A 27,630-nucleotide genomic window follows, 5' to 3' on the forward strand; every position below is an offset into this window, starting at 1 on the left:
GCCAAGTTGCTAAGGCAAACCCCCTTAAAATAACTTCAGTTACTTAAAGTTATCCCTGCCTTTTAGGGCAATTCATGGCCACAAGTTACAGTAAAGCATTCTCAGCCGCTGGTGTTTAAACTAGTTTTGGTTGTGTTAACTTTCCCTGACAGTAAATATTTATTATATTCACTACGTATCAAAAACACCCTTTTGGATCCACCAAAAAGGTCAAAACCAAGGGTCAATGGAAAGATACCTTTAGCCACAGTCAGTGTTGAAAATGTACCACAGTTGCTGGCTTCTGGTGCCAAGCTAACAGAAGTATGCAGTTAAGTCCAGGATTTTAAAAAAACAGATTCTTAGTTGCAGAAAGTGAGGTTTATTCTTTTAAAAAAACCTATACATTCACTTGTAATAAAATAGGTGCCACCTGTTTGCCAACTGGGCTTTATGAACCAGAGTAGTTTGCATGCATTATTTCTCTCAGCATGGACACAAAAATATAAAGCTAACTGGCAATTACAAGCTGAGCATTAGACCAAATAAAAATTTTTATACAGTTCTGCTGACAGTTTTCTGCCTTTATCAGAGGATCAATAGTTCTGCAGTATATATCTTGCATCCTCATCCTTTAAAAGTTTCCAGTGTTCTAGGCTTTCCGGTATATACAAATTGAGAACAAAATGTACAACAACAAAAACAACCCAAGCTGTAGTGTAGGAGATTATTCGGCAGGTTTCCCATGCACTCTGAACCGATAAAGGCATGTATATTCTGCATGTCCCCAATTAGAAAGAATTCTCAGTTCCACTATTTGGAATGCGTTTTCACTTTTCTCCTGGAGAGAAGAAAAAAAAAAGCAAACACACAAACCAGAGTTAGGTTTCTAGCATAAGCAGGCACAACTGCAGTTGCTTTCTTAGATTCCTGTCACTACTAACTTTTATTAATAACCAAGTCATGCCTTGGGAACTTTCTGCCACATTGAACAGAACCTTTCTTGCCTTACAACTAGTTAGTTGTGAAACAAGTCAGAAGCAGCATGATGCAGGCACTTCATATGTTTAGCATTTAGATGGCATAAACCTCTCCTCCCCTCTTATTTAGGCCACAGGTTTTGAGACAGAGAGATTCCTTCCACCTCAGTTTCTACAGTGCCCATTAGAGAACGAGACCTTTTTCCTTCACGGCTCATTGCGCACTCACAGAAAACATGAGTATCTTTCTCCTGACACTTTGTGTCTTATCATCCAGACTTACCATCACTGGAAACATCTGCAGTGGTTCTCCTCCTTGATCATAGACATACTGCCCTAGAAGCTTGCCTTCTTCTTGATATTCATCATCTAGACCCTGTAACAGGATGAAGATTTTAGCGTCTGTCAAATTTGAAACCAAACAGAAAACAGAAGCACGCCTACATAACTGAGTATCAACAGCCAGCACTCAGAAGCCTAGCAAACCAGGATCAGAATGTTTCCCCCTTAACTTAACACTTGCCCAGGCACAGCTCTGTATATTAGTTTCGTGCACTGCAAATAGTTGTGCCATGTTCATGGGTTTTCATGGTCAAACCCCTTAATTCCCGTGGCAATACTGTGCCCTGCAATAGTGGTTTTAACTGCTCAGGACAAACAAGAATGAGAGAACAGCAAGGTTATAAAAAAGAGTGAAGTCAAGATTCAATGCTTTTGGGTCACTGCTTAAGTGTTTACAAGGACTAGACAAGGAGTTCTCAGATATCACAGCTGTACTCTGATGTGGCCTTGTGGTTCTGCAATCATGCCATCACAGCTGTGGGGCTGGTTACAATCAATTTTAGAAAAATAAATAAAAAATTGAAGGGACATTACAGATAAGTTGAAGAGCCACATGGGGGAGGGATGAAGAAGAGTAGAGGAAGGATGGATCAAGTGAAGTGTATGAAAGAATTATATCAAATTAAACTCCATCATTTCCCTGCAGAAATATTTACTACTCTAAGTAGAGAACAGAAACAACTCCCCTAAAATTAGTTGTAACACTTCTTATTCCAAATCTCAAAGCAATAAGCAATTTTAAGAGCAATGACAGAAACAGTCTCTCTTCTTCACTGTTCTCCTTTAAGTCACTATTTTCCAAGATACGTAACACAGATATTCTTTGTGCATACAAAAATCAATTTCAGTTCAGGGACAGACTTACGTATACTGAAAAGTTCTTAGGAGCACTGGAGATATTTCCTGATGGTGAAAGTGTTCTTGGTATGTGTTCCAATGTAAAGGCAGTTGGATAGATCTTCATTGAAAGTCTGACTACAAGATATCCTAGTGACCCTTTGAAAGCCCAGCAGTTCCCTGGATACATGTCCGGCTAGACAGGAGGAAGGGTGACAGAACAGGATGGGACTCAACAACAAACAACAATCACAACCATTTTGTAATGAGTTTTTAATAGCGTTGTAATGAATTCTGAATTATTAGGAACAGTATTGGATAGCAAGTGGCAGAATATAATCTATTGGATAGAACTCTTCATCAAAACAGCATATCCACCTGAACCAACCGCAGTGTGCTGAGGGCCCACCCTGAAATTCCTTCTCAACAGGAACCCTGCCAGTACTCACACTTTGCAGAAGTCCAATGCCTCTTTAAGGGCCTTAATTTTGTTAGAGTGGGGCTTAAGCAGTTCCCAGGAACTACCAGAAGAAACCCATTCTTGGGAATATGGTTCAAAGTACCCATGCCCTCCAATATAATACAGACAGAAACATCTGGCATCCAAAAAATGATCCAAATCACTCAACATAAAATAACATTGCTGAAATTGTTTACATGACCTTTGATTACCTGAATCACCACTCTGGGAGACTGAGAGGAGTACCAAAGAGGAATTCCAAAGAGGCTGATTAATGCTGTTTTAGTCCCATAAGTTTCAGAACAGCGAGTACTCAAAATGCTGCCACCTCAAAAAAAAGATACATCAAGTTAGCAGAAATAATTACTCATTTTTTTCCTGAAGACTTTTAAGGGAGAGATCTGCACAAAGCTTAGTGAATAAGTTATTTTATCCCCAAAAAACCCAAAATCAAACTATTAAAGATATTGTTGAAGTCTAATAATTTTCCAGGGATACAATGCTTCTATCAAGTACAATGTTATTTTAAGAATACATTAAAGCTTTTCATTAAAGAGGGCTAAAGAAATACACATTTTCCCTAGGGAGACACAAACCTATCTGGGGTTCTCTATTATCCAGTTGTGCACACGCTTAGAGGAACTATTCTATCCCTGTCCATGCATACCTAGGCTGATACAGAACCTAAAAGATGCCAGGATTGCAGTAGTCTAATGATCAGGCAACACACAAGGATGCTCTACTAACCTTTAGTCTTCATTTCAAGATCTTTAGTAAATACTACAAATAACATAATAGTAAGAAAATGTTGTTTCCTGTTAGTATTTACCTGCAGATTCCAAGGCAAAATCCACCATACCAGTCTTGTCCTGAGAGTAGAGTTTCAGTGCATTCTTTACAATGATGTGGGCTTGCTATAGATGTACACATGAAAGAGGGGAATGGAGAGAGAAAGATTTTAATAATATCAGCTGATAAAATAGTTGATATATGCACATCTGTATATACTTATGTAAGTACCTTTTTCAGATTTTGCCCTCCAAAACAAGTCTTTAAAGCCGCTATCAGGACAGGGGCCATCTTTAATACATGGCTGTCTGGCTTAAAATACAAATTCATACTGCATTCTTCACTGGTGTTTTCTTCAAAAGTTGCATTCTTTCCCTCACCTTCCCATGACCCTAAGCTGCATTTCATATACTTGTTTTTTGGGAATCCTTCAGTTTTCAAAACAGCATTCTTGGAAAAGAACAGGCAATAAGCAATACTGTAAGAACACACTGGACAAGGCATTTTCTGTAGATCTCCCCATTTCAATTAATGTTCCAAACATCTTAAAGTCATTAACACTTATACAGACAGTCATGCTCCACATGCCTCTAAAAGGACTCTTCGCAGTTTTAGTGGAATTTCTGAGAAATTAAACTCACCGCTTCTGTGATTCCAGAAATCCCTGCATTAGTCACAGCGTTTGTTACTACCTCAGATGTTAGTTTTTGGTTTGTAACAGACATATGGAGAGTAATATTCTCGAGGATCTGCAACTCTAGATCTTGCAGCAAACCCTGCAGATCACTTTTGCTCACGAAATTGGACATAAGCCATTGGAGAAGCGATTCAGGTAAATCTTCTTGTTGATCACCAAAAAGCAGTAGCTTGACAGATTCTTTGACCTGGGCATCCACCTAATAGAAACCATTACCAATTATAACAGACATTATTAGTCCTTATGAACGATTAAGTGATACAATGTATTAAAAAAGGCACAAATTATATCAGTACATACATCAGTATGACACAGAACTCTAGCTTTCACATGGGCTTTAACTAGGTTGACTTACAATACAGGTGTGCAGAAGAACATATAGGAAATCTGTATGCTTCACTGGTTCACTGAACAAGGCACGCTCAAAGCCCTAGCAAACTGCACAGTTTACATTAGGGGTCCAACACTTCAGACTAAGAGAGTTGGCTGCAAAAGTTCAAGGGCGGCACCATGGCACCTCTGAAGGGAGCGGTGTACTTGTTAGGTCTAGCTAAGCAAGTTGGTTAATCACTCCCTTACGGTACGCTTCGATTTCATACACAATAGCTAGATCAAATTGGAGCGTTATCACAAGATGGTATCTTAGTCAAAGTTAATCCCATACCAATACTTCCTGTTGTATTTTGTTGGCTACATTTTAGTTAGGCCTTATAAAAGGCTTCAAAGTAATTTAAACCTGATTTTGTTTTTAAACAACTCTCAGATCACAAATCTAATTTGGCTTTGCTTAAGTTTTTTCTACATTTCCATGGGTTAGGCAAAATACATTGGTAAGGACAGCAGAGTGCTGTACAGAGAACTGCTGCTGCATCGTATCTTCAGCATGAAACCCTGCCATTGGAGAAAACAAGCCATAAGCTCTTGTCTAGTAAAATATGCGCTAATGGAGAGAACAGAGTACCACTACATAAAGCAATACCATTAAGATGAATACTACCTCGCATTGCTTACTGCAGTGCATTTCAAGAAATTTTGTGAACAAAACCAAGCAGTACCAAGTTGTACTGGGACAGTTACAGAAATTACAGAACCTACTTTTTCATGAATGTCATCTATTTTCTTGCAACTTGTCTTCAAGCTCTCCTCAGTTAACAGCTCTGATTTCATCCGAGACAACTCTAGTTCTAGCTTTTTAATTTTGGGCAAAAGCTGATTACGTTCATCATCATCTCTGACAAAAACAAGGAGTCAATAATTAGAAAAAGAGTAGTTTGAATCATTCCATCAAATTCCAAAGGTGAGAGAACATACTTTTCTAACATGAAGCACCTTCCTAGTTCAGTTATTCACCAGGAAACAGATATTGCTAGCTTGCAGTTCCTTAGGATGTTCTTTAAGGCATATTTAGGATTTATACATTCAGAGCCAAGTATTTTGAATTTGTGAACCAATCTAGTAGTGATGACTTTGGAGCATCACCAGGCCAACAAGTTACTAAGTCAAACATATAAAGAATTTTGGGAATATAAGGTTTCTAGTAAACCAGTCAAACTTTATTTGCCACTGGTTAGAATAAGTTAAGTTACCTTAAACCAGAATAAATTTAGAGACAGGTGTCAACTTGAGCTTCAGTAGCAGGTTCCATATAACCAATATAGAACAGTGTTCATTGCATGCCATAGAAAAAAAAGCACCAGCCATCATTCTAAAGCCATTTTACATTTAGATTTAATTTAAACAACAATACAGCAAATAAGCATTTCTTTCCCAATGGTAAAGCTATTTAATGAAGTGCTGCAGTTTTTATCCTGGTACCACAGTACATGTGTGGGAAGCAGTATAGCTGATAAGCCAAAACCAGATACAAAGATTAGAACTGATAGAATTCAAAAATTTAAAGCCTATCAGAAGCAGTTACTGTATACTTCACTAAGCAATTTGAGGAAAAAAAATCTTAGGCTTTTTATAAGAGGATGAGAAGTCAGTCATTCTCCTCCTCTATATACAGCTTTCTGTAGCAAAAAATGTGGTTGTGGGACAGCTCACACACTGGAAGTGGGCCTTGTGCTCCTGTTCAGTGTCACAGTTGGAGTCTACTACAAGACAGAAGTACTCTTGCTGACAGTACAAACTCTTAGCATCAGTTAATGGACATAAAGAAAAGAGTTGCTGAATTTCAAAGAAAAACATGTATATCACCATCAGTTAGCATCAGGATTGAAAAAAGATACAATAAAATACATTTGAAAAGTGCTTATACCTCATTGTTTTTGCTTTCGCTATGTCAAGCTCCTTCTGGATGTCCTAAAAAAATACAGAAGTTAGTTTTAATATAACAAAATAAACACAAATGACAGTAAACTGGGGTTTGGGATAGCCAACAAAATCTATTTTATCAACGAGCTACAATTACAGTGAGTTAGCAAAAAGATAACTTTCAATACCTTGGATTCAGCAGAAAGTTTTCCAAGAAGGTCCTCCAGTATCCGGATGCGCAACTCATGCTCTTGATGTGAAGCCAGGAAGTTGGTCTTAAAAAACAGGTAAGGACAAGTACAAATAACATAACTGAGCTTTTCTACAGAGCATAACTTTTATTTCATTCTGCAAGTGTTTAAAGTGAGTTATTTTGAAGGGAGTAGGAGAAATTACAGAATCTGTAATAAATATAAAGGCCTGACTCAGAAGTGTGGATTATACACAAGGAAGTTTAACACAAACCCCCTTCTTTGTCACTAGTCCTTCCTACAGTCTTCTTTCTCTGTATGAAAACAGGATAAATCCAGCTGCTTTTCAGCAATGCAGAATTCTACTTTAAAATCAATTCTTTGCCAGCAATAACAAAGGTAGGAACAAATGCCAATGACTACTCTCTAGCATTTACTACCTGCCAATTAATTCTGTAACAGAAAAAGAATTCTAAAATCCAATCACGAATAATCTGCATTATTAAAACAGAACACTTTGATCAGAAAGTATCAGTAACTGACTATCTTACCTTTCCTTCCATTTTCACATCTTTAAGGTGTTGACCCATCACATTTTTTATTAGCTTCAAGGTTTCACTTTTGTCACTCATCTGGGCAATCTGATCTTGAAGATTATGGAGTAGAAGCATCACTTTCCTATATTCTTCATCATGGTGCTGGCATCTGTCAGACACGAAGGCCACTTGCTTTTCCAGCTCACTTATGCGACCAGGATCAAAGATATTTATGGTATCCTAAGGTATAAAGATATTTTTTTTTAATGTACAAAAATTAAGGCATTTGTTTACATTACCCTTATGTGTCAAGTAGTTATCACAAAATATTAAAAACATTGGAGTGAAGAAGTCTTAAAAGGTATGAAAAGTTCTTTCCCAGACTGTTCTGCCTTACCTTTGGAGGTTGCACAGAGCGAAAAGGATCAGTCTGTGGTTCAGGAACACGAAGAGAGTCATCTGTTTTCTGTATTGTATCAATTCTTGTCCAGTTCAATGAAGGTAATAACAAATTGAAGCTATCAAACCCCCAGAACCATATACCTAGATCAGAAGCAAAAAAGGCCTTTGAGAGAATCGTTCCTTAAGACTACTTGTATCTATGAACTGTCTTCTTACTAAGGGGCACACGGTCCCTTAAGTTTGTAAGGCCACACAGTCACACTGTGCCAGCCTAAATAAAAATCAGCATGAACCAGCTTTAAAATTAAAGTCAAGCACTCAAGAATATTAGGGAGCATCCAGCAGTGCCACTGCTGGCAGACAACTTGCACTTATATATCACAATATAATCTCATACTACTGCTTTTCTGGGACCTACATCTCAGTGCTTATGACAGGCCAGGCTCACTGACGGCAGATGCTTTTTATCTCAATGGAAAATAGCTTGTCTCGTATCCTACTTACTCCATACCATATCGCATAATATCTAACAAAAAAATGGAGGAAACGTAGGCTTTCATGGAAGCAATCTAGCATTTCACCAAGGTTATACCTATTTTTGCAATATCTTAGTGAGAAGTAGCAGCATTTTCTACAGAGAGTAACTTTATTCTCCCTAGTAAAGAGGCTTTTGAATCACCACTAAGTGGGAAAAGGATGAAGCTTCTCACAGATAGTTGCTACAACTTTTTTAGGACACAAGACATGAAACTGCTTTTGGTAGGTATTTTAAACTGCATTTGTTTATTTCAAAGTAGACAGCCGGTCTGGAATACTGACAACTAACCAGTCTAAACTGCTGTGTTTTAAGCAGCTAAAACATGGTCTAGCGCAAAGGATAGACTTAACAACAACCAAAGCAATCAGAATGCAGCCAGTTCTTCCTGACTTCATTACTTTCCTCCATAGGAATAGCAAAGAAAAAGTTAAAAAAAAAAGACTTCAGCGCATTTACTTACTCATCCACTCATTCTGTCTAAATAGTTCTATGAAATTAAATCAAGTGTATTCCCTTCACCGTAGGGGGAACGCTCGCTGTCCGTTCAGTAGTTTGAAAATTTGTTCACAAACAAATTTTTTTTTTTCCACTTGTGCATCTTTTTCATAAATCAAAAGTTCAATGAAGAATGCTATTTTGAAACAGCTGCAGTAAGCACGCACTGATTTGTGTTACAACTAAACTATTCACATACCTAGTAGAAACAGGAGTGGGATAAGGAACGGTAACAGCCTAGGGATCTTTGGAAGGCACCTAGAGAACAAGAGAGAAAACTTTACAAGAAACAATACATTTACCATATTTTATAGTTTTGTATTATAACTAGGTAAATAATTTGCTCTTTTTTTTTTTTCTAAGGATACACACCTTCTTAGAAGAAAGACCTTGAGCAAAGACACCAGAGTAACAAGTTGATACCACGCAGTTCTAAGCAACCTGAACATGCCAGAAGCTGCCCTACCTAGAAGACAAAAAGTCATGGTGTGAAATGCAATTACTGCAGCATGCGTTCAAAGAAACGAAGCAGAGGGACATGCAACTGTGGCCAAGAATATTTTGCACAGCAGAGAAATGCATGAGTACAGGCAACGCATGCAGCTTATTAACATCCAAATATCCCAAGTATGACAGCATTATAACATCAGCCACTCAACAAAACCAATAGCCATGCAAAAAGGCAACATGCTCATTTGTTGTAACAATGCTATCCTGCCAGAAACTCAGTGTTAATCTTCGAATCCAGGTTCCCACGCACTGAAGACCTTGGTATGCTTCAAAAAATGCAGATTAGCAGCATTAATTTTTGTTAAGAGGAATACAAAGATAGGAAGCGACTACCAAACCAAAACACATCCCATAGCCTTGACGCCCCATATTCTGTAATTCCCTCATTAATGAATCTGGTTAGTCTCCCATTATACCTGTGAACAGAAATACACCCTCTCATTATGCATACTTCAGTCATTAAATAGAGTAGAGTGGCACATGCATTTCAAGATAGAAAAGCTACAACACAAGCATGGTTGAATTAGTGTAAGCCACACACTGCAGACTCCTAGTTTGTCAAAAGGAGCAGGTAACGTGCACACACACACGGATTAGGATAGTAACCTGGAGAAAGAATGGCCAGCCAAAGTAGAGACAACACCTTCTGAGACACAAGCCATCCTGTTGCTCCCACTGTTCGCAACACATGAAGCATAAAGTAACCTAGATCATAACAAATTAACTCTGTGTGGTAACATATATAAATGACTTTAAGGTTCTTGTGCAGTACATGCAGTAAAACACTCAATCCCCCACCTGTGACATATTCTGCACAATTTTAAACCATACCTTTCAGTAAACTACAAACTTGGTTCTTCACTACTGAAAGCAAAGCAAGCCACTAATAAATATGAAGCCAAGTAAAACCAACACAATTTAGAAAAAGTTCTCAGGTACACAAATAAACAGAATCATCAACAGTATCTGTGCAGGTAGAACACCACTTTTCCAACAGCAACATTTATATTTTTGTAGCATGTTTATCTAATGTTGCCATGTTAAGTACAAGAGAGTAGCAAGAGTACTACCATAAAAAACATGTTTTAAACACATCATTACTTTAAAAGCATCTTACTTGTTCCAAATTATACATTAAGGTCATCACATAGGTTCATGAGTAAAAGTGGGAACAACCAAAAAATTTAAATCCTAGTGAAAGTATAATGTCTAAGAAACACTAATAATAGAAATATTCCTTACTAAAAGTTACAAAGAGCAAATTTTAATTAAACCAAATGTTCCCAAAGACCTTTGGTACGTCAGTTCTGAGTCTCTTAAAAACAAATAAAACCAAAACCAACAAAACCACCCAACTACTATAATAAAATGTTGTTACTCAAGCTCACTGAAGCCAACATTTACTATATTCAAGACTAAGATTATTCGTTCTACAAAATAAACTACATAGTATGTGCAATTTTCAGATTAGCAGATATGTCTGGGTTAATCTGAGGGATTATAGATATACCAACCCAATATTTTGCAAAGCATTTAGGTGACTGAAGTGTCCCAAATCATTTTCCTTTGCTGAATAAAGAGCACTCAACAGATTCTTGATGCCTCTGTCATTCAACTAGGGAACGCTCATCTCACAGGGAAGATTCTATCCCTATATAAGAGTCCTGTAAAAATTGACTATCACTAAAACAAAAATAAAATGTTAAAAACCCTTTATCCAAAATAATCTACATACCAATACCTCATGCCTTACTTTCATTTAAAGGCAACTTTTCAACCTATCAAGCATATGGATTGCCCCAAAGTGCAATAAATTAACATTCTAAAATACAAGGTGCGTTCTGTCCCCACATCTTGTTTTGACTGACAGGTAAGCAGTCTGCCAAGCTTGTAAAAAAGCCGGTAGCAGAGCAAGAATTCAAACAGGAAAGGTATTAAATTTTCTAGACACTTTATGCTTTTAACCTATTTTGATAGATGAAGGTAAAAACAAAAACCAAAACAAACAAAATAGGTACGATTAACAATGTGAGATTGCAATGCAAAATAAAAACAAAAGAAAAAAAGGTCCAAGTCAACCTGCAGAAGAAAAGGTGTGCCAAATGGTCCTTGCTACCCTTTTAGCCCATGAGGATTGTATGTGGTCTGTGGTGTGTATTTCAAGATGTTTCTTCCCCTTACAGTCATCACCTGTTGGTTGTGGTAACAGTGGATTAATGTGACAAACTCAGGATCAAATCAAGACTGTTACAAGGTAACCTGAACAAGTTCATTTTGTAATATCAGTTATCAAACAACAACAACAATCTACACTAAGCAAACCTCAGTGGAATAAAACTTGCTTGGGAAAATATTACAGTACACCAGGCAATCACCGTTCTCCCCCCCTTCATCTAAGTTGCAAAACAAACGTTTACTTTGTAGCTTCCAAGAAGCTCATGGAGTATCTGGTATTACGTTATAGCAACAACCTCGTGCAGCGCCCAAGGCTAAAAGACAACATCAATCTTTACACTTACATATTGTTTCCTCGTTTACACCCACATGGCTATCTTCTCTGTAAAACTCCTTCACATTCATGCTTCCACAGTAGTCTGAGTGAGCTGTAACAAATTTAAAAAGCATACACAAAATGCAACTCAACTTCAAGGCCTGTCATATATGCACGTTTTGCCTATCAGATATGCAGATTTTGGCTACACTGGCTTAGTTTACTATTAAAGCCAGGTTACTCACAGGAAACCTGAAAAATGATCAAGGAAGCAACTTACTCTGTGCCATCTTTTGTTCCTTCTTTTTGTTCAAAAAAAAAAAAAAATCTTTCTGCTGCTTACCACATAAAGTTAGTAAAAAAAAAAGTCCCAAAGTAACAACTCATCAAATCTTGAGTCCCCATTCCCATCATTTTGTCCCACAGCTTAACCATTACAGCTTTGTGCTGGTTTTACCAGAGATCTTAAACGACTGAGAAAAGAGCATTAGCAAGTTGTAAGGCACTGAGGAAGAAAGGCACTGAGGCAGAGAGAACAGGAAGAGAACGAAGTTTCACTCACACAGTTACCTTCTGCCTACGGCAATTAGACTTCACTCTAAGAGCATGTATTATGGAAGAGAAAGCACCAAAAGAAGAATTGAACATTTTCAGGAAAAACAAGATGTGCTTTAGAGTACTGCAGAGTGATGATGGCAGTTTAGTTTTGCAAGACAGATCTCATCAAGGTTTAAGCGCACAATGGGCTTAAGGTAACAAGACAGTCCAAACTTAAAGACATTGAAAAGTTAGGATTTAAAACTATGATGCCAAACAGTTAAAAATCAACTTGAGTTTCTTGATTTAAACATTACCTTCTACCACTTTCTAGTAAAAACAAACACATGAATCTTCACTGTAACACATCTCTTGCATGTGAATCCTGATACTTCCAAAACAGGGGGAAAAATGGATGAGAAGAGTAGCAGAACTGAGATAAAGGCAGAAAGACAGGCAAAAGGCTATAGAACACTGTAGTGCCCAAGAAGAAGCCTGTAAGAAGAAGAAGAAGAAAAAAAAAACACACCAAAGCCAAAACCAAAACACACTGGCTTTGTGTGGAGACCAAGGAAGACAACTGAAAAAGTACCTTTAAATTCATAACCCAGCTTCAGCAAAACCATTTGAAACAGTTGCACTAATAGTGATGTAAAAGATGCTGCAGCATGTTTGACCAATCGCAGAATCTTATTCATGTAGAAATAGGTTCCTCCTATTGAAAAAAAAGAGCGTGAATACAAATTAGCCACCTACATGAAGATGTACTTCCTTTCTCTGGTGACTGTTAGCTTGTGGAAGAGTGAGGACGAAGCATGGAAAGCCTTTGTTCAGCCAGGAAATTTGAGTAAAAGTGATTTGAAAAGTCTAGATGTTACAGTGAAGCTTTTCTAAGAACTACACTTCCCAGGGAAAGAAGACAGAACTTCAGCAAGACTATCTATCTTCTCCTCATGAGGATTATGAACTCTAAATAGCAATGAATACCTTGCTTACAGAATGCAGGATTTGTTAGTGATGTGAGTTGTTAATACTGATTTTGTGGGTCAGAGCTCCAGAGACAGACTACATTCCTGTTTGGATTTGAAAGGGTGAGAACTTTTCACCTTCTTCCTCATCTTTATACTGAAGGAAGTTACTGCAGTGCTCTTCCTCAAGTGCTAAGAGTCACACACTTTAGAGTCATGGGAGCAAAACTGCAGTCCCCCATACTGCTGCTTTCCTAGAATTACCCACATTCCAAAAACCTGCCATGATTGAGTGCCCCTTCCCCCACCCTTCCCAAGTTTAACCCAATCTACTGGACTGAAGTGCAGAGCAATGTACAAAAATGAGTTCCTCCTAAAATGCTCCTGTGTGAATCCTCAGAAGTGCAGACAATAGCTTTCATACAGCATCACTTTTAGTTTATTATGCTAAGCCAACACAATTACTACCTGTGCTACACATTTACCAAACGAGATACTTGCCCCAAAGCACCTGAAGTCACATTTTTTTAGTCCAAACAAACTGATTTCTTGCTACTGAAAATACACTTCATTCAAGAACAGCACACCTAGAGAATCTCAAAACTGGTTCTTTTCTAATTCAAGGTCACTCAAGAAACAACTTCTCCATGACGGAGGACTAGCAACAATCAAGAAATTCCAGATGCTATGAAAGAGGAAAACAGACACAGTCAAGGCACTAAACAGAACACAGAACACATGCACAGAATGGAGATTGTCTTGGAAAAACAGAACCTCATTTACAGCAGGTATTTGGTTTTGAGCTTTAGGAATACAGTCACTATGAAGTCTATCTGGAACAAGTTTTTCCCTTTGGAGTTCAATTTCTTTTTTTAAGTACTTCGGTTTAGCTTCTAAAAACACTCTAGTAAACTGCAAGGTTAACTGAGAGGGGAAAAAACCCAAGCAGTAGGAAAGTAACAATTCTTCTCAGTCTTAGCAAGTTCCTATAAGAAAAAAACGTAAGTGGACAGCATAGAAAAGGTTTCTACCTAAGAATCTTGACCAAAAACCTTGTAAACAGACACATATACATCTAATACCAGACTAGAGGACTGTCACAACCATTATGTTTCAAATGAGTTTGAAAATACAACTTGTTATGATACCATGGCATTTTCTTTTTGAAATTGTATAATTCCTACTGAAAATAAAAGTTGGTAATTACATATCAGAAGATGACAAGCACGTAAGTTCTAAGTGATATAGAAAAAGGTAATTTCATATAAGCTGAACTCTTGAATTTAGTTATTGGTAAGTTTAGCTGGGTAGGAAAGTTTAAATAACACTTCATGGAAAAGCCATCAACTAAACTGTAAACCATTCTGTTATCTAGATAAAACACAGGAGAAAGTAACTTACTAGATGCATGTTTCTGGCTCCTATCCCTAGAGTAGATTGTGGAAGATGGCACATGAGAAGCTGAGTACGCTGTAAGAACCTCCTTCCGTTCGGAAAGCATGCTGCAGTCACTGCATGTGTAGCCATTGATCGCTGTGGTCTGAGCCTCTGCTGCTGCTGCTCCTATAACACCATTTCCCTGTATCAGTATAAGATCACTGCCTGGCAAACCAAGAGCAAGACATTCAGTGCACTGGCATCAGTACCTCCAGTACTAGTGACCATTAAATACAATGCATGGGGAAGAAAAAGGAAAGTGTATTTACCTTTAGGGCCGCCTTCATCATCAAGACCTTAGAAGGAAAAAAGCCCCACAATTATAAGGAAGTCCTGTAAGTCAGCTATGATATTTGACACAAACTCAAAATTAAAACCTCCACTAATTTTACAACTGCAAAGAAAAGCTGCTTTATAATTAGTATTTAAGATATTTTGCAGTCCATCACATGCACAGATACACATATTCAGACATTAATGCAGTAGGGCAACACGGAGTAAAAAGCATTCCACCACAGAAGCAACAGACAAAATAATATGAATGACAACTACACCTTTTCTTAGCTCCCATGTGACTTCAAAGCAGCTAATTACAAGCTTACGCTGTTTCTGTTGCTTGGTAACTACTTCATGCTACTATATTTTAAGATTCTGTTTTAAGAGCTAGGTAAGCTGAAGTTTAGAACACGTTCTAAGATTAAAAATTCTTTACATTAGGACTCTGGGAAGGTCACAAGCATACTGACTAGAAAGAACACTCTGAACTGGGAGATACAATAAATTGTGGATCTTTTCCTACACAACATTTTACAAAGACAACTCCCATATTTCCCTTTTCCATGGGGAAAATGTATATACTCGCAAAAATCAACCTTCCAGTCACACACACAAAAACTCTCTTGAGAAATCTTGAAGTGCCACTAATATGAAACTTTCAGATTGCTGAAATACACTTCTGCCTATGAACAAACAAGAAAATGCTTATCCTCTGGCTTTTCAAAGACAAGTTACACGTCTACCATTCCTTAAATACAATAGTCTATGTACATTTCAAAGGAAGTAATGCTAATGGATAGTCACATCTATACAATCTATGGTGCTGCATCACAGAGCTGTGTGTGTTTGCCCAGCATATTAACTTGACTGTGCAACATGTTCTGATACTGATTATGCCAATGAAGCAAGTTTACACACTGGCCTATGAATTCCCAGTGGGCATCTTAGCAAGCAGACACGACAGCAAAAAATTAAGTACACAGACACATCCAGGCGCCGGATGGAAAAAGGGACAGAGAAGAGAGGGAAGATTTGCACATATGTTTATATACACCAAACCGTAAGCGGTTTTCACAGTCCAATATGAGCAAATAGCAATGACTACCTACCCCAGAAATTATCAACTTCTGTCTGCTCTCGAATGAAAGATTCATCCAATACAGTGGATACCATGGATGCATCACTGGCATGGCTATTGAAACTGCTTTGGCTAAAAATGGAAGAGCTGGAGAGATTTTTCCTTGGCATGTGTCGTACACTGCCAGACTGTTTATTCATACCTTTGCGTTGCTTCACCACCCTAGGGAACAAAGTGAAGACAAATAAGAGTTAGCACTAAAGATCCGGATTTCTCTTAGTCTTTTGTTTTAAATGAAGAAAAACAGTCATGGTATTTTAACACTGACATGACAGCTCAAATTGGGTTTAAAAGAAAATCCTCACATTGAAGTATCTACACTTTTGCAAAGTCTTCATTACAAACTACACATTGAATATAATTTTGAAGTACGACAGTAAACATTGAGAACAAAGAACAAAACAATGGGTAACCTATGTTTGTACTGTCATGTTCAAAGAGGAAGTCTCAAGACTTCAACCAAGAAATTAACTTGTGATGACAAAAAATGCTTACTGAGAAGACTGTTCTCTGAATGACTTGTTTCCGGCGTAAGAGCTGTCAAGAATATCATTTCGTGCTCCACCGGATTGATTATATCCTGCAGCAGCTAACCGTAAACTACGCCGTGACATTCTTGGTGAATCAAATACTGGATCTATTTTGTTTTCAGTCTCAAAATCCAAAGCAGATGAAGAATAACTTGAGCTGCAGCAAAATAAGAAAAGCAAAGTTACTAGAGTTCAAGGAAAAATTTCCCTAGTAAACATGCCTTCAAGCTAGTCTAAGTTTCCATTAAAAGCAGTTTATCTAGAGTTATGGAGCAATTCCCAAAAGACATGTCACATAACCCAATAACTTGGAAGTACATCGATATTCAAGGTTCTCTTAAGCAATTCATATTACCGGTTTAAAAACTGAAAGCAAATCACAGTTAGAAAGAAACAACCACCATGGAAACCATGTCTGAAGTCAAGCCAGAGCAAGCATTTGTTATACAGCCTGCAGACACACAGGTCTTTTGAGACCAATTCAAGCAAGGAAGTAATTCATGATGCAGTTTCTTCAACACGTCTAGCAGCACATTAAAATTCACGATACACTCTAAGTTGCAAAGTAAAGATTCACTTATAGTCAAAGTTTTGGGTAGCTTTGTTTGTTTGTTTCTCCAGTTCCTTGCTTTGAGAACCAAGGATCTATATGCTACACTACTCTAAACTTCCATCTTTCAACAAGTAGGAACTTTCCCCTTTAAGATACTTAAAGGCTTCTCTACTTTATAGCTACCATTACTTTAAGAAGATTTCTTAATTTATCGTAAAACACTGGAAATATAACTCTCAACAAACAAAAAGGTGTTTACACTTTCATCCGTTTTAATCTGTTTTATCCTAAGAGGCAAGTTTGCATGCAGACAAGCTTTGTATTATTACTCCAGGACCTCTACTCAACAATTTTATACTTGATTCTCCCAGAACCTCCATGAAAACTTAAACTGAAGAACAAAGCAGCAACTCAGGACAAACAGATTAAACAGAGGAATCTGTAAGAAATACATTTACAAAACGAGAAGTTTAGCCTGGTGCAGAATACTCATAATTAAAAGGAAAATCTCAGTCACATAACTGAGCAGAGCTCTTTGTCACAACACTGCACAGCAGGAGGCCAGGTCCCAGAACCACTCTCTCAGCACTGCGACCCGAGAATATTGAAACACCAAGCGCTAAGCCAGCCTGCCTGCCTGCATAGTCTGTTCCCTCTTGGGCTACAGGGATATGCAGAACTGTAGCAGCAGTTACTTCAGGATTCCTAAGGTTTTAGTTGGGTTTTTTTTGCTTTTGATTTTAAAAGAGTTGAGCAAAGTATTGTTAATGAAAGCAGCAGCTTCTCCCCAAAACCCCAAACGAAAAACAGCAAGCAAATTAGATCTGAATAATTAGATTTTACTGTGTAATCTGTATTTGAAATGGAAGCTTCCCTTTTAAAAATATACATATAAACCACTGCCATAAAACGTACTTGCGCAAAAACAATTTGATGGAACCATTAAAGATATCAGAACATTACAATGCCATAATACAATATATACTGGATACCTTTGGTATAACAAATAAGTTAACATCGGAAGGCCTAGAGCTACCCTTAGAGAAGTGATTTAATTCTGACAAGGTGGGTACTTTTGAAGCGAGTTGCTTGATTGCTCCACAATGCGAAGTACAGCACAAGACAGGACTGTGTCAGAGCACAGGGACTGCATTTCTTTCAGCTGGAAAACAAAACACCCAAATAGCACACTGCAGAAAAACACCTCGTTGCTCCAGCAGCAAATGGGCATTCAGCTCAAAGGACCAGATCAGAGCTTATCCAAAATGAACTTTTTCGATCGTGCACAGATTAAGATGAACCCAGCATATATTGCTATATACATTACACTTACGGATCTTTGTCTGCATTTGGGTGGAAGTGGGAGAGGAAACAAGACAGGAGCCTCCTCACATAGATCAAATCCATTTTCACATTTGGTTAGGTAGAAAAGGATATAATTTTTACAGTTTTCAAGAATATTGTTTGGATAGCTTGCATTCTGACACATGTGAAGGGAGAACATGGGTAAAGCACGGCTCCTCCTGTAGTTCATTCCAAAAGGGTCAGAGCCACAATAGTTTACTATGGAGTCCCTCTCTAAACAGTTGCTTCAGAACTCAGTTTTGCTATTTACACTTGCCACTATACATTTGCTTTCTTCATCCTCACCCAATGCTCCTTACAAATACTCAATTCACAAGATCACAAAAAGTACACAGGACAAACTGACAGCTGTGACCAGCCTCAATTTGTTTCTGTTTATGAACACTGTTACTAAGTATCTCAGTGAGCATTTATATCAATCTCAGTTGAATACCTAGCTTTGAGTTGGGCTCTACTATCTAAAAAAAAAAAAAACAACAATTAAAAAATCGTGGTATCTTCTTGTAACAAAGAGAGCTTCTCTCTTGCTTATATAGAATAATAATTCATTTATCAGTGTAAAGAGAATTTTCTGTCCTTTGCTGGCAGGGCAGTATCTAGAAGTCTCCTAAATGGTCATCTTACTTCCCACACTTTGGAAAGCAGCCTTTTTCCTTCTAAAAATAACAACACTACGGGAAACACAAACCTGCCTTTCACAGGACAGAAATGAACCTGTATGTTGACGGCACTCCCATCCAATATGTACATATAGCTAACCAAAAAACATCTTAAAGGTGGCACGTAATTGGTCTACACTCCCAAATAAGCTACACAAACAGCACAGACTCTGGGTTCTTTCGCCCAACAAATAGCTCCCGTGGCTGCTGGCAGGTCTCTAGTCTTACATTTCCAGCTTCTTAGCTATTACCTCGAAACCTCCTTCATACGAGCTTCTACAGAATAAGAACATCTTAGACTTCAGTGGGTTGATTTTCAAGTTTCATAAGTGAAATGAGAACAAGGTCTGCCAATTTTAGCACACAGAGCTTTGTCTGTAGGACCTTAAGCATAATTTCTTTTATAATTATTCCTTGGAATAAAATGGGCAGTAATGCTCTTGATTATTCAAGGTAACAATAGGTAAATGCAATACACCTAGAGAACTAAGACACCTAGAGAGCTAAGCAGCTATCTTCTAACATTCATACAGGCATACGGTCAGTATATGAACATTCATATGCTTTTTGACCAAGGCATTACTTATATTAGCTTTCCAAGGACACTATCTTCAGTTGTTCAGCTATTGCTTTGATCAGTCCCAGAATACTTGTAAAAAAAAAAAAAAAATCCAAAAGGATTGTATTCAACTGTTTTGCAGAAAGTTACACCCTGATTTAATGCTCTGACGTGGGAGAAAAAAAAACCCAAAAACAAACACAATACCAAACATTCTTACCAATTTAATCCATATTTGTGAAGAAAAAGAAGCATTAAGGTACCCACATGGGCAAAACCAACACAACTCACAAGATGACAGCAACTAAAAGGAATGATTAGCCTGAAGACGGGGGTGTAAATTATATGTTGACAAGTCGGTGAAATTCACAAGTTTGACTTGCATCTTGAGGAGGATAAAGGTTATTTAGCTATATCAGTTTAATGCTTTTCTGGTTCGGGCTGGAGGAGTAAAAGCATAAAGTAGAAGCACTACAAACAGTTATGTACACACAGTAATCCCAGAGAGTATTAATATAATTCTATTAATAGGTCATAACCAACTCTATTAATAGCTTTGTGGTATCTAACTCCACTGTACTTCTTCCTGCAGTACTACACGCAAGCCAATTTCTTTTAAAAAACCCTCACAGTCAGATTTAGTAAAGATTAGATTGTCAAAAGGCAGCACAAGCCAGATCAAAATATAAGCAAAATACATGCAGGCAGGAGGCAGAGAAAGAATGAGCTTCAGCAAGAAAATATTTCTGATTAGCAGCTCTGCCTAACTCACCCTTTCCTCAGATTTTTAAAATATGGCTTGACCCAAGGTAGGAAGAGGTACATCAATATTACATGGCATTCTGCACAGATCTAGCAAGCAGACACCCAGCAGGAGTCTGCTCAAAAGATTGTACTTTATTTTCTTGACACCCTAAGAGCAGGCAGTGTACCAAGTAGTTTTCCCCCACTGCTTTAATATCTGGGGATTCACAGAATTTTTCAAGAGGAAATTTTAAATTTCTCTTTACACAAGGAAGGATTACAAAGAGTTAATTTCAATCTAGTTTAACTATATTTGCCTTCATTAAGTCAGTTATTAAGCTTCAGCTTATCCCACTCTATCCACTTCTGAATACCTACACCTAACACAGTTTAACACAGCAAAATGAGGCTGAAAAGTTTCAAGATGTGTAATCTTTAACCTCTACAAAGGCCTCTCTGGAAGTTCTCAGTTTTGGAAAAAAAAAATAAAAATCTTAATTTATGTAAGACGTCATACACTTCAACTATCTTCCACACCGAATCCACCAAAGTCATAATGAACTACCCTCCAGGCTTCAAATAGGATTTATCTTTCTGCATCATCCTTTCCTGGCAGGTTAATCTTTGTTCCTGTGGTATTCTTGTTTGCTTCAGGGAGAAGCTCACATCCAACAAATAGTGGGCAAGAAGAAAAACCCAATTCAGAAGGGTTTTAACCCAATATTCATTTAGGCAAGCCAATGAACTTTTCTATGCTAATATTCTTGGAAATACACATAACAATAAAAAAAAAAGAAAATCAATCTTAATTTCTTAAGTCAATTCTAAGACCTACTTATTCCCTCTTGTCTGCAAGAGAGATTAGTTGCTGCGGAGAAGACTGTACAGGAGAACATACTAGGATCATTTCAGACAAATACAACAACTAAAGAAATCAAATTAGATTACAATTTCACAGCTTGTTTTAAGATATATACACTCACAGACATATAAAAAAAATCACTGTCTAAGCAACCTGAAGAATCAGTCTACCTTCATTGCTGACATAAAGGAAAAAGTTATCCTCTGTAAAAGAGTTAAAACATTTCAGGCAATCTCTAAGGTACATTTGCAACACAGAACTATCTAAAACCACTTAGTAATGTAACACTGAATCTGCTGGTTGCACATAATTCATTCTTCTTTGTCCAGCATGCTTTTTCTTGAAATCAATAAATCAATTTGCATTTAACCAACGTTTTACCACTGTTTTTCTAAAAATTCAGGAAGAGTTGCAATTTAATTGATGCAATACAAAACGCATCCCATTTTGCAACACAACTGACACCAGGCTATAGCTGCTAAACCCACAATCCCCAAAAACTGACAACGCCACAGTTTGAGAGTAACAAAAGCAGGAACGAATATTCAAGTTATTGATCTCTCAGCTCTACAATTTTGCCAACTTCTGTTTTATTGGCAAGTAGCCAAGCATTTTTCAATCTAAATGCTGTATTTTAATACACATGAAGTACATAATTCTGTTTTACAGGCAAAGAACAGAAAAGCAATCTCATACTGCATCCTGATGAATACATTTTTTTAATTCAAAATTAGCTAAACTAGTAGCTCAGGCTCACTGATGTACACTTGCCTCAAAATACACCTAACTCAGTAACAAGAAAAGCTAGACAGATTAAAACAGCAGCCACAATCTGCTCTATTAATATTTAGAAACTCAAAGGGACATCATTTACTCTGAATACATAACACCCTACTAGAAAACTGAAGTAATTTATTTTTAGAAAATTGAAGAAAATTGAAGACTGTTTCTAAAGTCTAAGAATGGACAGTTTAATAAAAAGATACAAGAAAAAAACAAGTTCATTAGAACATCGATCTACAACAAGCAATTTTGCTTAAGTAATTAATATGCAACTTCCAGTCAAGTTTCACACTAGCAGCACTGAATGTGTACCAATCAGTGTTTAAAAGTGAAAGTGGCACCAAGTCACAAGAGAAAACACACAGAGAAGTTACAAGACACACCAAAACACATCTAAGAATTTTGACGACTTTTAACAGACACACAACAGCAATTGTAACTAGGTGGAGATTAGTTATTCATAGCAACTAATAAACACTGAGTCATTCATTATCTTAGTCATTGTCCTGTTAGTTCAACATGTACTCTTTCCTCCAGTTGGGACACAGCAGTTATATTCACAACAGACTAGACAAAGCATGCTTCTTCAGAGAAGTGAGCTACTTACCATGCAAGCTAAACTCTCCAGAATTCACAACATTCAGAGAACAGACAGTTTCTCTACAAGAAGAAAAGAGTTCTCACCTGAGTGCATAAGTATAGCCAGTGTTCTCTGGCAGACATTGGGGAGGAGTGTACGTGTGTAGACGTGAAAAGTCCATGTTGACTGTTTCAAATCATACTGTAAAAGGTGAAAATAAAGTAATGCAGTGACTTAAAAATATGTAAAGTCAATGTAGGAGCCCTTGCATTGTTCAGCCTGTGTTAGGTTGTATTGAAAAAAGGAAAAAGCTACTGTTACCAGAAATATGGAGCTCTCAGTATTTCAGCAGTGTTGCTGCTAGTGCTAGATATCCCTTATCATCACTGCGTGAAGCTCAGTATATTTCTGACTGTGACTTTTTTCACGATACTTTACTTTGTGCAACTTCCGAGTTGTCTGGAACATAACTGTAATGTGAGCCAAACTCTTATCACAACTACACGACAACACTTCCACAGGAACTAAGCTACACCAGCATTCCCAAAGGCTAAGCATCAAAATTTTAAAAGTTACGTAGTCATGCTTTCAGAGATCTCTTCATAATGAGTTTTGCTTTGAAAGTCCACCAAGCAAAGCTGTTCTGCCAACAGGCTGTTCTGTGCACCAAAGTGTTAACACTGATGTAATCTGATGAAACTTGAGAAGTGTTTTACATATAGTCAAATCATTTTGCTCTACAAATTTTGAATACTATCCACTAAACAAGCAAGGGAACATCCTTCATTTCACACAGAATTGTAGTATTTGGTTCTGGTTAATTTATTACGGTCATGAAACCACCGAATACACACCCTAGCAGAAGGGCCAACTGCAAAATGACTCACATGGTTAGAATTAAGCATATTTTCCAGAGTGCCATTCACTTCCAGAAACACCCACCAAAACACAAACTACCAAATCAAGAACACCCAACACTTGTAAAACTTTCCACGGAGTCTCAAAGTTATTATAGTTTCAGAAAGGAAATAAAGCCCAATATTGTTATACCATGAAACTTGTAGAGCTGCACGGGTGACTAATTATGGTATTATGTACAATTTGACTTTTAAGTTCAAAATATTTGCAAGGAAACTTGTAGCTAATAAAAATAAGAAGGGCTCAAGTTGTGCTTTTCTAGAAAAGATTCTGTAATAGTAGATTATTCATGGTTAAGAAATAGGGATATGGCTATCCTGGATTTGCATGGTTAGCAAAGCAGAGTCCTGGCTATTTTCAGATTATCTACAGCTCTTCTTTGAGCAGTAGTAAAAGATACTCCCACAATTGTGGTGACGTGCCCGAACTAAGGTAAAAATATCCCTAGTTATACTTGTTGATGTTCTGATTCTAAGAATTAAAGTATCTCATTTTGGGGGTGCACTTTGCTATACTGGAATAAATGTTTTCATTTGTACAGCTACATATACAAAGAGAGACAAAAAGCACAGAGGTACAGGTAATTGCAGCCCAGAAAGAAATCTCTACACGCAACATTAAAATGCTCTTGGTCCACCTGTAGCTTCCAAATCCCGACATCAATAAGGCAGAAGGATATTTCCATTACTACTAAAGATAGTTTCCTTCTTTAAAAAAGAAAAAAAATCAAATAAATCAAAACTTACAGGCCTAAACATTATAGGTTTCTGAATGTAAGCACCTCCCATGCATTTGTGGGGTTAAAGAAAAATAAGGTCTCACTTTTGACATTTACATCTTTTTTTTTAAATATTATAAAGAACGCATTTCCATTAAGTGATATTTCTCTACACTCACTTCACTTGTCCCAGAGCCATAATGCTTTCACTGACTTGTATACAAATTTTGTTGTTTGTTTAGGGGAAGCTTGAATCAGTAGTGCAGAAGTATTAGCAAAGCAGTCTCATTCTCTTGCTAGAATAAGCAGCAAGTACTGCTAGAATACACAACTACTGCTGCCATACTTTAGCAACAAATAAGAGCTCATTTTAGAACACAGGAAATTGGGAACTGAGAGTAATAGTTCCCCAGTAACGAAAGTGAAAACACATTGAATTTCAAGATGAAGGGTGTTGAAATCAGATAACACTTGTTTTAAACAGCAAAACAGATTTCTTAGACATACGCCTATTGAAATTTGAAACTATGATTATGGTTGCTCTGTTTAAATTGGTCCATCTCAACAGAAAGACTTTGGAAATGCAAGCTAGGGAATCTTCTTTTTAGTTTCCACTGGAGCTGATCTCAACTGCTTAGCACGTATCACTTCATCAATAAACCTGGTTTTTAACTGGCAACCTAACCATGATTTGGCACCCACTAGTCTTTTCTCCCATGGAAAGCCGGGCCATGTGAGGGAGCTTTCAACCACTACCCAGCTCCTCCCTCTGTCTGTTACCCATAGGGGCAAGGCAAAGACAGACAGAAATAACACATCAGCTCCGTTTCTTTCCTGTTCTTTTCCCTTTCCCTATTAGTCCTCTCTTTACTTGCTTTCTGAAGAAATCAAATGCTAGAATTTGCATAATGTGTCTCCTACGATAAGCCGTGAAATACAGCATTAAGTTAGCATTAAATAAAATACGTACTTGACAATGGCACTGCTAACCAAAAAGCCTTGAAGGTATTTAGGCATTGGTCTAATTAGACCTGGTTTTTGTAGGCACCAAGATCACCATAAAGATAACAAGTCTGCCATGTAAACACTGTATAGTTCAGAAATCACTCTTCAAAGATTTAGGAGCTTGGTTTGATTCACTGCTTGTTTGATGCTTTAAAATTAATTTAGACTCAAAGGGAAAAGCTCAATTTTTCTAAGCAACAAAACAGGATTAACTGACTTGAACTGCATTTGAAAATAATCTTCAGAGATAACTACCATGATTTTCAAAAAGAGGCATCTAAAATTCACTATGAAACTGGATTTTTTTAAAACCTGGCTACTAGTTCAACACCTTTAGTTACTCATCTCTTCAAAACAAAGTCCACAAAACAAACAAATCAACCCTATTTAGAAATACTCTACATACCTATTATAGCAGAACCTTAAACTACAGAACAGACCAGGAGTGGGTGGAAGACAATAACTCCCTCTAATTTGTTCTGTCATGTTTAACAGCACTCCACCTTTCATATATTAATTCTTCTCATTTATGAAACTTCCATATATAACTGGAACAGAAAAAGACATGCTATTAAAATACTTTGGAAATCTAAAACCACAAAACTTGGCAGAGAACCTCAGAGGTAGACAAAGTATCTAGTCCCAACTTAAACCCTTCTGGGTGGCCAACAAATTTCTGATTTAGGTACCATAGATCTGTCTGGAATCAGATTTGCGTAGACTTTTACTGTCAGCTTTGCTGCAAGCATTTCTGGGCCCAGACCTTAAGTAGCCCTTTTCCTTCTTCAGAAGCCCATAACCATCTATTTCTAAGGGATATTTAGTGAAAGAACTAAGCTTGTAGTTACATAAAAAATACTCATGTAATAAACATGCATTTATAAGGCAACCTAAAGGCAATTAAGGAGAAGCACACATCTGAGCTATACAACACAAGCAGGCACTAGATCCACCTCAGCTTAGAAGCTAACTTCCACGTTGCTGCAGAGGAGACAAACATCATTTGCTTTGCTGGGGAAACAGACAATAATCACCTCAAGTATCATCTCTCCCTTACACTTCAACCCAACCACTGTTACAATAAATCAGCAGAGCAGAAGGGCAGGAGAAGACACAAATTCTGACTTGGAAACGCGGGGAGTTCTCTCATCAGTGCATCAGTTTCCCTTCGCCCACCTCCAGAGGACATGGACTACGAAGCATGTGAGTGACACAAGGACTCACCACTACATCCTAAGGCTGTTTCTCTGGAAATCACTTTCAGAATCAGCTAGCCTCCACTGAACCCTAGTACTGCTGCAGAAAACTTTGTGGTTTTTGTAGAAGGTGATGAGATGCTCTGACAGAGGCCTTTAAGCACAGAAGCATCACAGGGCTGGGGGCAGCACTAAAACCACATTGTGTAGCCACTACAAACACCTGGCAAGGACAAACTCCTACTTATGTCTTTTGGGGTATGTAAACAGATTTCCACAAGCATACTATCTAGGAGTTTCCTCACGAACACCCTCTGTGACAAAAGAAGCGGTAAATTGCCATTTCACAAACAGGACCCTGGCAGAGTAGACGTATTCACCAGAAAACCAGTTAGAAAACGAGAAACTTTGTAAGAAAGTATGTCTTATTTTTTACATTAGAAGAGATTAGAAAAAAATAAGCCCACCCACAAAAACAACAACAACAAAAAGAAATAAAATCTAGATAGATGGTGGTGGTACTACTTCAAGTAGAACCTATTCTGTTCTTACCTTTTAAAGCAAGCAAACTAAGTTTAAGTCATTATATTTAACATGCTAATGTCACAGAAGCTAAACAGACTTTTGGGTAAATTATTAACAAAAAACCTAGACTATGCAACCCTATCAGTTCCTGAGAGTAAACCATTTTCACTTGTAACTTCCATTTTTATTTTCTACTATTATTCAGACTTACCCATAAAATTATCCATATATAATTTAGATAAAGTTGACAAGAATTATCTATACTTTTTTGGGAAAAAAAAAAAAAAAGGCAATTTCCTAAGTAGATATACTCCACGATGAATGTTTTCACATATCCAATTAACTTCTAGCTTAAACAGGCTGAAGAGCAAAGAGCTCCAAGCTAAATCAGCATTTTGCAAAAACACACATTCTTAAAGCAATAGTATTTATTTGAAAAAAAAAACACAAAAAAGCAAACAAATCTCAAACAATAAAATTCACAACTGAAACTGCGGCAAAGAACCCCCAGGACAGGTGTCAAAACCGAAACACTACGAAAAAAAATAAATAAAAAACAGGCTCTTCACAAAGCGGTAACATCGCCTATGCAGTTCGGCACCGCTTCCAGTGTGGATTTGATTATTCTTTTTTAAGAAAGGTTGATGGAAGCCAGCACCGGTGGAACAACCAACGCACCGGCGGGTTGTTTACACGCCCGGCAAACAAACAAACGCACCGGCCGGTGGTTTCCCCGCGGGCCCCGCACGGCACAAAGCGCCCCCGGGAGCCCCC

The 27,630-nt window shown here is 37.6% G+C and overlaps 1 protein-coding gene across 1 annotated transcript; it reads right to left on the reverse strand.

The window, feature by feature from the left end:
* Positions 1–345: 345 nt before the first annotated feature.
* Positions 346–22,698, reverse strand: SUN1 (Sad1 and UNC84 domain containing 1). Its single transcript, XM_009871264.1, has 22 exons — positions 22,599–22,698; positions 16,355–16,546; positions 15,831–16,021; positions 14,715–14,741; positions 14,410–14,610; positions 12,633–12,755; positions 11,532–11,615; positions 11,092–11,202; positions 9,619–9,717; positions 8,875–8,968; positions 8,702–8,760; positions 7,465–7,610; positions 7,083–7,307; positions 6,529–6,615; positions 6,345–6,388; positions 5,180–5,315; positions 4,029–4,283; positions 3,428–3,512; positions 2,811–2,926; positions 2,167–2,334; positions 1,243–1,335; positions 346–820 (listed from the first exon to the last, which is right to left on the reverse strand). Exons 1-22 carry the CDS (start codon positions 22,673–22,675, stop codon positions 707–709), a joined length of 2,727 nt encoding a protein of 908 aa, XP_009869566.1. The 5' UTR covers positions 22,676–22,698; the 3' UTR covers positions 346–706.
* Positions 22,699–27,630: the final 4,932 nt, after the last annotated feature.

Source organism: Apaloderma vittatum, unplaced genomic scaffold, assembly GCF_000703405.1.
Source record: "Apaloderma vittatum isolate BGI_N311 unplaced genomic scaffold, ASM70340v1 scaffold24100, whole genome shotgun sequence".
Lineage (NCBI taxonomy): Eukaryota > Metazoa > Chordata > Aves > Trogoniformes > Trogonidae > Apaloderma > Apaloderma vittatum.